Here is a 13074-nt window from a genome sequence, read left to right on the forward strand (position 1 = left end):
GGTTGCCCTGAATGCTGTCAGTCACAGCACTCAGAGGTGCTTCCTTAGTCTGAAGCTGAATCTTGGCTTCAAGCAGGAAAAGGAAACCCAAGTAACTTGACTATGGTAAGAGTGAGTGAAAGTTTAATTAATCAGAAAGTCATATTATTTTTGTTGAGGATGTTTTCATGTTAGAGAGGAAATTTGGTCACACCTTTCTTGTAGTTACAAAGAAACAGTGACAGGAAACACTGTTCTGCCAGTGAAAGCTCAGATATATGTCAAAATCCCAAAAAAATGCCTGTAATTGAGGCCCAGTGAATGAGTGAGAGCCACACTGTGTATGGCTGTGTATCCAAATGACAAAAATCCCAAAGCTTTCCTATGGAAGGAAATCATTTCTGGCACGTGAGGGGTATGGGTCACGCTCAATGGATTTCTGTAGAGCTTTTCGGCCACCCCAGGGGCTGCACGGCGCCATGAGGGTGACCTCGGGGGGCGTGGCCCTGGAGAGATGGGCGTGGCCATGGGAATGGGCACGGCTCTGGGGAGATGGGCGTGACCCGGGGTTAATGGGCGTGGCTCGGGTTAGTGGGCGTGGCTCTGGCTGACGGCGCGGTCCGGGTGGTGGGCGTGGCCCGCGGGTGGGGAGGCGGGGCCGCGGTTGGGGTGCGCGGCGGCGGCGGCCGTGGGATCGGGATCGGGATCGGGTCGGGATGAATGAGGCGGAGGGGCTGCGGCAGCGGCGGCCGCTCCGCCCGCAGGTGATCACGGAGGACAGCCCGGCGCAGGAGGCCAAGGAGGGCAGGTGGGTGCCCGGCGGGGCTGCAGGGCCGAGGCCGGGCCCGGCCCCGGGGGCGCTGCCCGGGCGGGCCCCGGCAGGGCACGGACACCGCCCGCGGGGCGCGGCCGGGCCCGGGCTCGGAGTGCCGGGAGGGGCTGGAAGGGCTGGGGGCTGCCCCGGGGCTGGGCACTGGGGGCTGCCCCGGGGCTGGGCACCGGGGGCGGGCGGAGCGAGGCCGCGGTTTGCCGGCCTGGCTGGCGCCGGGCACCGCGGGTGTGGGCCCGGCTGCACCCCCAGTGCTCCCGCTCCTCCCGGGGGGCTGATGGAGAGGAGGGGCTGGGACCGCGCCTGCTCACCTGGTCTGCCAGCCTGCAGGAACGGCTGTTAGCAACGACAAAAATCGGTCCTCTCTTCTCCTTTCTCCTCTCCCGTTTGTCTTTTGCCAGGCAAGAAATAGCAGTTACCCCAGTGTGGCTTGTACAGGTTTGCTGTGGTCCTTTGTAATTGTGGTCCGTCTGTTTATGTCTTGGTAATAGTTTAAAGAGTAACCTGCAGTTTTTCGACTGATCTACACGTGTCTGACCTAATAAACAGTCAGTTTGTGGCTAAGTTTGAAAAAAAAGATTCTATTTACAATTTTCTGTTTAGGCATTTTACAAAACAATCACTTCATTGTGATTAAAGGCAGTAGCTGTGATAAGGAAGTGGTAGTGTTTGCTTTGCCTTTCATTGCATAAGGTAGCTGATGACTTGTAATACTTCTGTTTACCATCTATTATAGCTCTTCTTATTTGAGTACTTTGCAGATTCTTATCTCTGCCTTTCGGGGTCATCAGAATGAAAGGCTGGTGGCTTGCACACATCCCTGTTTATGGAGGAGAGCATCAGCATCTCTGAGCTTGAGAGACTGTCTCTCCTGCCTTCAGCCTCTCTTGGTGCTCAAATCAGTTGAATTTATAGGGCTTTATCACTGACCCTCAGTATTCACAGGGGCTGCTCTGTCTGAAAACAGTGAAGGAAATTCCTGAGCCTGGCCTTTTTCTGGCTGGTAGCCATGGCAGAAACTCCTGAGGACAGATGCTTTTCTCTCCTGCCCAGCAGCTCTTCTGCCAAGGGGGTGGGTGAGGCAGCCTGGCCTCCTGGCTGTGGTGATCCATAGTAGCATCTTGCCAGCTTCCTGTTGTCTTCAAGAGCTGGTTTAATGGCTTGGCTTTTTAGTTTGTAGTAACAACTAAATTGATGCAATTATAGCTGGAGTCCTGGTAAGTTGCTTTATTGAGATTTGTGGCTGCAGGCCATGTAGGATTAATCACAGAGACACAATTGACTAAGGTTTTCTGTTTTGCTGTTGGTGAACCTCTGCCTTGGTGATTCTCTCCAGCGACTGACAGTTGTCACTATTCAATATTTTGTAGATTGAGAAGTATTCTGAGTATTCGGGTTAGTGGGTGTGGACTTTTTAGTTTATCTTTGTTTTGTAAAGCTTTTGGGTTTTATTTAAATTCTTGTGGTTTCAGCAGTGTCTAAACTAGGTCTTGCAGTTTGCAGGCTTAAAGTGTGAGTTTGCTTGTCGCCTTATTCTTCCTGCCTTTTTCCTTTATTGTCAGTTCCTTGCAAGTTTGCTTGAGGGTCAGAAATATGGCCCTTACTTAAGTCATGCTTTTAAGAGCTTTAATTAGGTTGGCTTTGGCAGATGAGTTCCCATTCTGCTCCTGTTCATTCCCAGCTCCTTTTGTGAGTTGTTCTCAGCTATCCCAGAGGTTCTCAGGTGTTTGCTGACAGTACTTTTATATTGTTGAGCTTTCATCTCTTGAAGGACAGTGCACAGACCAGGCCAAAGGCTGAAGTCTTTTTGTAAACTTGGGGATTGCCTTTTATCCATACACCGTGCTCTCAATTCCAGATCCAAGGGGACATGGACTGGGAGGTTTTTGCTTCCTCAAGACATCTACTGTTCAAGCAGGAAGTGCTTAAATCTTGCCCAAATCCTGATGCCTAGTTCTGTCCTTGCTGTTCTCGCTGATAATCCCTGATGCTGATATCAGTACCACAAGTACACGTATGTAGCTGCCCAGTTGGGATATTTGTGCTCTGGCAGTGGTTCATATTTCCAACTGTCTGGATGATTGACTAATGAAGGACAGAACAGTGGAAGTGGTCCAGGGATTAGTGCAGAACCACCAGGCACTGTTTATCTTTATTTAAGTGATTCTGTTAGGAGACTGTATGGCTGGGCCAATCAATGGTTCAGAACAACTAAAATTAAACATGCTGCTTTTCCAGTTCAAGGCTAGGATTTGTTGGGCTTGGCTCTCTGCTTTTCTCTGTAAGTGCCTGATTGATTCCTCTAAAACTTATAGAGAGCAAAATATGGTTTTCTTCCCTTGAATAAATTTTTACTTATTTTGTTGTGTGTTTTAATAGGTAAAGAGAAAATAATGTATTTTATGTTCTGGGGTTTGAGTTTCAAACCAATGCTCAGTAAGTTAAGCAGCCATTCATTTTGCTTCCTCTGTGTTTGTTGTTTTAGTGGAAGTTTTATTTAAAACTCATGCTGGATAGAAACCATTACCAAAACTAAAGATCAAGTTAAAAGAATCCCAACCAAAGCCCAACCAAAAAAAAAACCCCCTGTTTCTCAGGTGTTTTGTTTTAGCTTTTTTTTTATTTGTTTGTTTTTATTTTAGTCAGCTGTAACTTGTAACATGAATGAAACCTTTACATAAAAATGTTCAGCCTTTCATGCCAGTATCCTGAGACCTTACTCTTATCCTAATGTGTTCAAAATGGACCTTGAAGGTGAGGATGGTGGTTGTGCAAAAGTGTTACTGTTTCCTTTTCTGAAGAAAAGAGGCTGCTACAGATATTTTAAGAACTGTTGTATCTGAAAACTATGTTAATCCTATTTCTTCTTTGATTTTGGCAGTACTTATAGCAGCAAGGTGTTCCGTGTTACCTTCCTGACTTTGGCTGTGTCTGTGGCAGTGCCACTGCTTGGAGTGACTGTTCTCCTGGATTGTCCTATAGACCCTCAGCCCATAAGGTAAAAGGTTGTTTTGTTTTGAACCAAGTCTTCTGCAAGCATAACTTTCCCTGTGTGCTCTGTTGTTGTGTTTCAGCAAACAAGAGTTAGCAGTGCACAGTGTCTCTATCTGGATTGAGAAATTGGGGAGTGGTTGCAATATTATCCACACCCAGTCTGTTTCTGAGCCATTCTTGTGCAGTTATGTGTCCCTGCTGATCATGGAAGGAGCTGAATTACTTTCTTTAATCATTAATCTAGAAAATTATTTTCTGCTACCCAAGTTGTCAGTGCAGCTTGTAATTACACGTGTGCACTCTTGCCTTCTGTGAGACAAGAACTGCATTTTCACTAAAGGCCAAGTGCTCAAGCTACTGCAACACTTTTTGAACTATGCTTTATGTAAAGCATAAGTCAAGTGTGCAGGAGTTGGCAAACTAGGGGAAAAAATGATCAAATGTGTTGCTCAAGAATGTTTGCATTTTGTGCAAAGGATCACGTGGTCCTCCTGTTTTGTAGTTTGAAGGAGCCTCCCCTCATGACGGGTGTTTTAGAGCCCAACACCAAGTTAAGAAAAGCAGAACGGCTGTGGGAAAACCAGCTGGTTGGACCAGAGTCCATTGTCAATATTGGGGGTAAGCACTGACAAAACCAGCTTTTAAAGAAGGCTCTTTAAACGTTGTTCAATTGGTAAGAGTTTGTTCAGCAGTAGACCTCTTAGATAACAAACTCTGGCAGTTATTTTCAGTGTGCAGGCTTTCTAAAAGGAATTGTGTTATACTGAAAAACCTAGGTTCTCTATGCTGTTTTTCTCCTCTTTCATGAGCTTGAAATAAATCTTGTTGTCACCTTAAAAATCCCTGTCTTCCAGGACTGAGAGCATCAGCAATGGAGTCAGGGGCTACTTACATTAGGAGGAAGTGGTCCCATTTTTCACTTGGCTAGCTCTTAACTGGGAATTAATATTTAGAAGCTACTACCTGTTCTTTTAAAGCTCATTGCTGCTGAGTGAGCTGAATTTTGTGGTGTTGATCTTTGCTTTTATGACACAAAACAAATCTCAAATTGATAAAGAGCTTATTTACAGTTTAATGCTGTTGCACAATATCATATCCCATATTTATAACTTCCTCATATTCCGTGTTAATAACTCTAAAAGCTTGGATTCTTCTTGCAAGAAATCTAGCCAACACAGGTGCCATCCTGTACTTTCCTCTCATGGCAGATGGGTTCTTCCCAAGTCACAAACCTATGCCACCTCTGAGCAATCTCTTAATGAGTTCCCAGTCCTTCTAATGCCATGACATCCTCATAATGGGAACCCAGCATTGTGCAGGGGTTGTTTCTTATGCCTGCTGAAGGAAGGGCAAGGCTAAGAACTACTCTTAACCCTTACTGAAAGATCCTTCAATGCAAAAGGTGCTCAGTAGTTGCCATGTAATTTATTTTCCTTCTACTTTATCTTCTAATTTATTAGTAAAATATTTGTAAGAAATTACGTTGCCCAGTAAGAAGCTACTGTAAATTCTTTCTTCAGATTACACTTTTTTACCTACATCTGTTAACAATGTGCTAAAGGGATTACCTGAAGCTATTGATTTTTTATGTTGCTTGGTTTCATCAGTCTCGTTGGAAACTCTTTATGGAAAACTTCCTGCAAGGGACAGCTGACCTATGAATAAGTTTTCTGTGAATAAATGTTGAAGTCTCTATATTCCCTACTTCATGCTAGTAGAAGGATGCTTACCAGTATTGTTTTGTGATCAACCTAATCACACAAGTTGTTTTTGCAGATGTTCTGTTTACTGGGACAGCTGATGGGAAGATTATCAAAATTGAAGATGGGGAAATACAAACAATAGCCAGAATTGGCCATGGTCCTTGTGGTGAGTGACAGCTCCTGAACACAATGTGTTTGAAAATGTCTGGGTCAAGGCCATGTGTTGGTTAAACTGTGTTCAGTCTGGATTGCAGGTGTACATTTTGCTCTGCAGAAATTTCTAGCAGAAATATTAATGTGTTTGTATCAGAGAAGTATGAATGAAAATATTGGAACATTGGAAGGAAGAGTAGAACAGAGAGCCAAAAGAATGGAAATGGTTGGTCTTGATAGCAGAGCACACAGTTTCCAGTAGTAAAATTTAAGAATGCAAGGAGGTTTTGTGTTAGGACTACCAGGCCTTTACCATGGATGATGTCCTGGTGGAAAATCCTGCATCTTAACTTTGGAAGACAAGAGTGAAGTGCATCACAAATAATATTCCTTTTCCCATTAGTCCATCCAAAAAAAGCATCTATCTTAAGAAAAAAATGGGCAGCAACCTGGTCTAATATTTGTGAAAGCTGAAGTCACCAAGCTGAAGGGCCACCTCATAAAAACTGAGGACTTCTAAACAAGTGTGAGTGAATGAACTCGAGCTAATTTGTGAGTGGGAAAGTGTCTTGGTTTAAAACAATTACATGGACGTGACACTCCAGAATGAATTCCCTCCTTGTATATAACCCTTCATTTTTCACCAGTAAGGAGAGATGAATGTGAGAAGATTTAAGTGAAAAAATAACAGTTCACTAAAAAATAAAACAGCAACAACCAAGGTAACAGTAACAACCACTAGATATTAATGTGTTGAATCTTGTTGACAAAGAAACATCAGCACAGCAACCAAGCCTCCGTGATCACAGAACTCTCTCATCCCCCAAACAACAGCCACCAGGGAAGAAGGACAAAACAGAAGAATCGTGTCCAAAACCAGTCAAATGCTGCCAATCCATCTGCTCCACACACCTGTGAGGAACTCTCCTGACAGTGGCAGCTTAGACTCTTGGAGAGAGAGGGGATGGTGCTGGTGGAGCTGTCCTGGGTGGCAGCAGCAAAAAAAGATGTGAAGAAACATCCTCCCTGGCCCAGAAATAGAGCTGCTCCTGGCAACAGCAGCCAAAAAGGTGTTACAGAATCCTCCAAAGCCTGGAGATAAACAAACCTGCCAGGTTGCTTTGCACTGCCTTGATTCAGAGAACCTGCCCCAGAGAACTTTCTTGGCAGCCTGGCCAAAAAAAGCTGCAGCCTCTGCTCCTAAGCCCTAGGGAGAACAGAGGAGTGCTGAGTGCCTGTTCCTTCTCTCTTAAAGGGGCCCCAGGTCACCTGCCTCCATGAGCCTGGGCTAAAACACCCGAGTTCTTCTTCCATCTTCTGGGTTCTACAGGGACAGTGGTCATCTTGGGCAGGTTGGTGTAGGGAAGATATGGAATACAATACACGCTTTTTGGGTTACCCAGGACAGAAGGATAGCAACTTACTTAGAGATTTTTGAAAATAAATACCACCTTCCCCATCTATGGAATTTTGCCTTGCATTTTGTTGTACCTATTTGTAAGCACAGTGGGAGTTGTAGCTGCACTTGCTTTAACAGAGATCCTGTATTGGTCATGGTATTTTTGTTTTCTCACTGCTAAATTGCAGTTATTTTTTGTGGAATTCTACACCTCTTTCTGAACAAATTATTTGCTTTATTTAATGGGGTTTCTGGAACTGAGTGAAGAAAACTGGTAGCAGCTTATTTATTACAGACCATCTCTGTGGGGAGCTTAGTGTCCCTCTCAGCAGTGCCTGGGCCGTCTGAGAAGCCTGGCTGGTGTTTGTTGGGACTGATGGGAGTTTTGTTTGTGTTAATGCTACAGAAGCTCACTTGAGGTCCCGCTCTGTGCTGATTGACAGTTAGAAATTAAGGTCAGGCACCGTTTCTGTCCCTATTAGCTTTCATTGACATGTTCATCATTTATTCTATGTAATTTTATGTGGGTGCTCACATGATCAGACTCTGGGCTGACTTGGCAGCACTCTCTTGGCTGCCTGATAAGTAGAACAACCTTGGTAGGACAGCTGATGAGAAGCTGGATTTAGGCATGAATGTGGGTGGGGGCAGTGTGAAGAATCACCTTTCTCCTGCTCATTTCCATTGGACTTGAGCAGCTTGGGAGAGGTGGGAAGGATGTGCTGCCCTGGTTCTTTGGAGCCAAAGTGGTAATGGGGGACCTGGACTTCTGTGCTCCTTGAATTGGGAACTGGAAAGGCTCTAGCCATCTGCTGTCTCCAAAAATTTCTCTTGCTAACATTTTCAGACTACTGATGTTCTGAAGTTCTTAGCTCTTCAGGGCTCAAATGTCTCCTTGAATTTATCTAAATTCTTCAGGTTTGCAGAATTCCCCTTTCTCCTTATGTAGAAGTCTTCAGTGTCTTTGTATTGAGAGACTAGTTGTTCATGACAAAGTTAGACTTTTCCAGAGAAAGAAAGGCTTTTTTTAAATTAAAAATTATTTAATTAAAAAAAAAACAGAGCACACCCCCTGCAACCTGCAGTAAAACTGAATCTTTCCGAGAAAAAGCATTTTGTTAAATCCAATTTTCTGATTTTACCCCAGCTTGGACAGCTGTTAGTTACTAGCCTGACAGATTCTATGATTACCTCTAGACTGGTGAAAACATGGCATGGGGATATCTGCTTCACTCCCACCTAGTAAAGTAGGAATCATTTTTAAAATGAATGTGTGTGCCATATATATGCCATATAGGTTTTATAAACCACAGTTGGAAGTAAAGTTCACACGTGCAAGCAAAGGAAAAAAACAACAAACCTCTAATATTTTATTCTCTATTTTCCAATCAGCCAGTGATGTCTGACTGCTTCTCAGGAAGCAGGGCTGCAGCACGTGTAGAGTTTGTTTTGGAAGGCAAATGTAAATAATAAATGCTTCCCCTTCCTCCTCCTTTTTCTTAGCTTTCATATCTCAGCTGACACCATGTGACAGTGAATGTCCCTTTGGTCACTTTGGGCCAGCTGTCCTGGCTGTGTCCCCTCCCAGGATCTCCCTAGCCTGCTGGAGAGGGGAATGTTGGAGAGAGCATTGATGCTGTGCCAGCCCTGCTCAGCAGTAGACAAAACACCTTTTTAGCTGCCTGTGCAAAGCACAGCACTGTGAGGGCTCTTCATCTCAGCCAGACCCAACACACCTGTGGAGGTACCCTCAATGCCTTGTATTAATTTCTGTTTGGAAAACCATTTTTAAATTGTTTCCTAAGGAGGCCGTGAAGATGAGCCAACGTGTGGAAGACCACTTGGCATGCGAGTGGGGCCAAATAACACCCTGTTTGTGGCAGATGCTTATTATGGACTCTATGAAGTTGATCCTGATACAGGTATGACTTCTCTGCTCCAAAGTTTTCTTCCACTGACAAATCTGGGCTTCATTTGCAGTTCTGCCAGATGCTGTAGGCAAAACAATGCCTGTCTTTTTTTTATAAAGTGATTTGAAGCTGTCTGGATGAAATGAGTCATGCAAGAATTTGATATTTATTTTCCTGTAGCAATCACTTTGTGTCTGGCTGTCTGGATGAGAGCTACCAGTGACTTACCTTCTGGCATTACATGGTTTTTGTTGTTAAAATTAGTATCCCAGGATCTATGAATAGAGCTCTGTTGTAGATGTTTTGGTTTTCATAAAAGGAAAGGAAAAAGATTGATACATAAAACCTTTTGTCATATTTGCTGTACTTGTGTTTCTGCCTTGATCTCACTGTGGTAGTGAAAAGCTTTTCACTTGCCTGTAACCCAAACCTACACTAAGTGAAGAGAGATACATTTTGGTATGGCTACATTGTGTGTCTTTTTTCTTTTTCTTCCTTTTTTATCAAGGTGAAACGAAGACACTTGTGTCAACCAAAACACCCATAGAAGGCCAGAAGTTGTCATTTGTAAATGATCTTACAGTGACCAGGGATGGGAGGAAGATCTACTTCACTGACTCCAGCAGTAAATGGCAAAGACGAGACTACTTGTTCCTGGTTATGGAAGGCACAGATGATGGGCGGCAAGTATCTCCTTCCCAAAGCCTTTAATTTGCTGTAAGCTCAGTTATAGGAGTGGAATTCACCACTTCCTTGATCTTCACATTTTTTCTCTTTATTAACCCACCTTTGCAAATACTGCATTGTACAGGGGAGAGTGAAGGAATTGTGTTGCTGTTGCTAATGAGACCTGCAGTGAAATAAATGAGATTCCCCTTTTTCCTTCAAGAGGACTGGCATGGAATGTTTGTTTTAAAAGTGAAGGTGTTAGCATTAGTGTTCAGCCCATATCCTTCATGAATGCTGCCACTCTGAAGTGCCTTGTTATTTCTCTTGTGTTCATAAACAAATGCTTCCTGGCTGTTCTGCCTTCTTAATTTAAATGTGGTGCTGGAATGCCTGAAGAATGAAACACAGATGCATAAATATTCATCTTCACTCAAAAATGGTTTCTTTTCAGCCTCCTTGAATATGACACAGTGACAAAAGAAGTGAAAGTCTTAATGGTGGGGCTGAGGTTTCCCAGTGGTGTGCAGCTCTCTCCTGCAGAAGACTTTGTCCTGGTGCAGGAGACAACCATGGCTAGAATCAGAAGGCGAGTATGACTTTGGAATTACTAATCTGTGTAGGGATTGTTTAACTAAATGAATGGAATGACAAAAGAAACCCTGCACTTCAGTAATGCCTAGTTAAAAATTACAAAGATGGTGACCTTCCTCAAGACTTAAATTTTTTTATTTCACTTTAGACATCTAGGTTGTGTAATCTTTCCATTATGGGCTCTTTAAGCACAGTGGAATAAACTGACTTTTTTCCTGGGGAGAAATGTGTGGCAGTGCTGTATTTTCCTCTATCAAAATAATGGGAAAAAATATTTTTTTAAATACTGTGACTCTCATTTGCTATTTAAACTGATTGAGTTTAGATGTTTTAATCTATTATCTATACTTTTCAGGTATTATGTGTCTGGGCTGATGAAAGGTGGAGCAGATATGTTTGTTGAGAATATGCCTGGTCTTCCAGACAATATCAGGTTAAGCAACTCTGGAGGATATTGGGTAGCTATGGTAGCTGTGCGACCCAATCCTGGATTTTCTTTGTTGGACTTCCTATCTGAAAAAACATGGATTAAAAGGATGATATTTAAGGTAAAAAAAAATTAAAATAACTTTGTTTTAAAAAATACCACCTTTAGTAAAGAAATGGAAGTGATAAATATTGTTTGTCCTGTTTCTTCCTCTTCACAGGAAGATTTAAAAAAATAATAGGTGCTGTGGTTAAAACTGTTGTTGCTTTCCCCTAGTAGAACAGCCCTTTTATGTTAATAGGAAGTAAAATTTAACATTTGCTTCTTTGAGTAGCAGGTACATATCTCTTAAGTTGCCTTCCATCTTGATCTTAGGAAAGAAAAAGAGACTATCTCTAACCATGCAGCAAGACAGGATCTGCATTTGGATATGTGAAGACTTCACCTGAAGTGCCTAAACTGCTTATTGCCAGGTGTCTGAAGAGCATTTGGGAAGTGTGAGCTGTTCCCATGACTGCCCTAGGCACCCTAGGAGACAGTGTGTACGCTGTGGATGGTGTTAGGTGACATTTTGTTCTGGTTCACTTATGCCTGTTTTTGTGTCACCCTGCTTTAGGATGAGCAAGGATAATGTGTTTTTTTAAGGGCTAAAGAAACAACATGGTGCTTTTTAAACAATGCAAAGACTTGAAAATACTTCTGTCCTCATAAAAAATAAAAGACAGCAAGCAGTGCTTGTGATTCCGTTCCAGCTGAGCAAGCTCTGTGCTGTCCCTGTCTCTCCTAGTGCAATGCAGGAGCTGAGTGATGCTGTGGGGAGCTTGGCATCAGCTGCACCAGAGCAAGCTGCTGTCTCTTATGTGGGCAGCCTTTCAGCCTGCCTCTGGAGTAGAGTGAGCTTCTGCTGATCCTTTTGTTTCTTCTCAAGTTGGCTTTACAGATATGAATGTGTTAACCCTGTGTAAGAGTGTTTACTCAAAATATGTCTTTGTGTTCTTAGCTGCTGCTTCTGAGGAGCGTGGAGTGGTCTTTGCCTGTATAAATGTCTGAGATCAGATTGTGGAGAGCAAAACCTTTTCTTGATTTTCTTTTTTTTCTTCCAGTTGCTGAGTCAGGAAACTGTGACAAAGTTTGTACCCAAATATAGCCTTGTTGTTGAACTCAGTGAGACAGGATCCTACAAAAGAAGTTTCCATGATCCCAACGGAGTGACAGTGGCTTATGTCAGCGAGGCACACGAGCACAACGGGCACCTTTACCTGGGATCCTTCCGATCTCCCTACATTGGCAGACTTGATCTCCAGCATGTTTAACTGCACACCCACAATGAAGTCCCACTGTCCTGTACTACTCCAGAGGTGCAAAAGAAGCATGTGCTTGAGGCAGTGTGTGGCCAAGTGACAAAAAGAGTGATAAAAAGTGACACAGTCTGTTAAGGTGCAGGAGCACTGTCTCCATAGTAAGAGATGCAGTTTGCTGTAACTGTCCTGTGTCTTGGCTGACTGCTCATGCTCTGGAGTTGGCCTGTATTACTGTTTGTATCTGAGGACTATGGTGCGGCATCCTTGTTCAGTTCTTTGTTCCTCCAAGGAAATCCATTGATTTTTCCTATGCCCAGCCTTGTTTGGAATCATCTTGAACAGACACCATCATGTTGCCTTTAATGCAACTGTATGTCCTCTTACTCTGGAAGGAACTGTGATGGATGGAATTTAACTGTGTGTGATTTGGGTGGAAGAGGGTGGCTTGCATGTGTTTATTTCTGTTTTAGTGCCTCCTATCCAGGAGTGATTACAGTGCATGTTCTAATGTTATACCATGGTGCTGTGGTAGAGGCAGCAACATCCAGGACATGCCTAGAAATCTAGTTATGCCATTGGGTTTCTTCAGTCCCAGCCTGTGCAAGTAACATCAGACATTGCAATTAACTGTTAATCAACATGCAGAATCAAATTGGATCGTTACCTGTGGACTCCTGTGTTTCTTTATAGCGCTGAGGTCAGATGATGAATGAAAGTTGCATTTTCTGTGTTACTAAGGACTAGTTCCAATAGGTCTGAAAAGGGTTGTTTGTAGTATTTCTTCCATGTTTTACCAGGTCCTGAAAGTCTCCTGTTCATTATCTGTGTGACCAGGGAAAAGAGGGCTAGCTGCAGGAATCCTCTTCAACATGCTTTTTATGAAGAACTGGTAAAGATTTGGGGAAGATTGGTGTCTGAAGATGGATGTGGACTCAAATGGTCCCTGTGAAATCTACTGTTGGTGGTTGAGAAAGGTTTTGGAGGCAGTTTTTGGAATATATTAGTAGCTCATGAGGTGGTGGAGTTCAGCTTCCTTGGGGTAGGGAGGAGGGTGTAGAGCAAACTTGCTGCCCTGGACTTCAGGAGGGCAGACTGGCACCTTCAGGGATCTGCTTGGTA

General features: G+C 43.5%; 1 protein-coding gene across 2 annotated transcripts; it reads left to right on the forward strand.

The window, feature by feature from the left end:
- Nucleotides 1–610: 610 nt before the first annotated feature.
- On the forward strand, nt 611–12618 carry APMAP (adipocyte plasma membrane associated protein). Of its 2 annotated transcripts, XR_012055242.1 has the most exons (10): nt 611–787; nt 3690–3806; nt 4305–4420; nt 5579–5671; nt 8863–8979; nt 9476–9650; nt 10088–10222; nt 10583–10775; nt 11030–11217; nt 11758–11896. XR_012055242.1 is itself a non-coding variant. In XM_072927422.1 (9 exons), the coding sequence occupies exons 1-9, from the start codon at nt 696–698 to the stop codon at nt 11965–11967; spliced, it is 1248 nt and encodes a 415-aa protein (XP_072783523.1). In that variant the 5' UTR covers nt 611–695; the 3' UTR covers nt 11968–12618. The 2 variants fall into 2 exon arrangements, 1 of the variants encoding a protein (XP_072783523.1); XM_072927422.1 differs by lacking the exon at nt 11030–11217 and having other exon boundaries at nt 11758–12618.
- The last annotated feature ends 456 nt before the right edge of the window (nt 12619–13074 follow it).

The sequence above is a fragment of the Taeniopygia guttata genome, chromosome 3, assembly GCF_048771995.1.
Source record: "Taeniopygia guttata chromosome 3, bTaeGut7.mat, whole genome shotgun sequence".
Lineage (NCBI taxonomy): Eukaryota > Metazoa > Chordata > Aves > Passeriformes > Estrildidae > Taeniopygia > Taeniopygia guttata.

Coding starts and splice junctions, on each gene's coding strand:
- APMAP (XM_072927422.1), top strand. CDS start 696: ATGAATGAGGCGGAGGGGCTGCGGCAGCGGCGGCCGCTCCGCCCGCAG. Junction 5,672..8,862: donor AATTGGCCATGGTCCTTGTG/GTGAGTGACAGC, acceptor TTGTTTCCTAAG/GAGGCCGTGAAGATGAGCCA. Junction 9,651..10,087: donor GAAGGCACAGATGATGGGCG/GCAAGTATCTCC, acceptor GTTTCTTTTCAG/CCTCCTTGAATATGACACAG.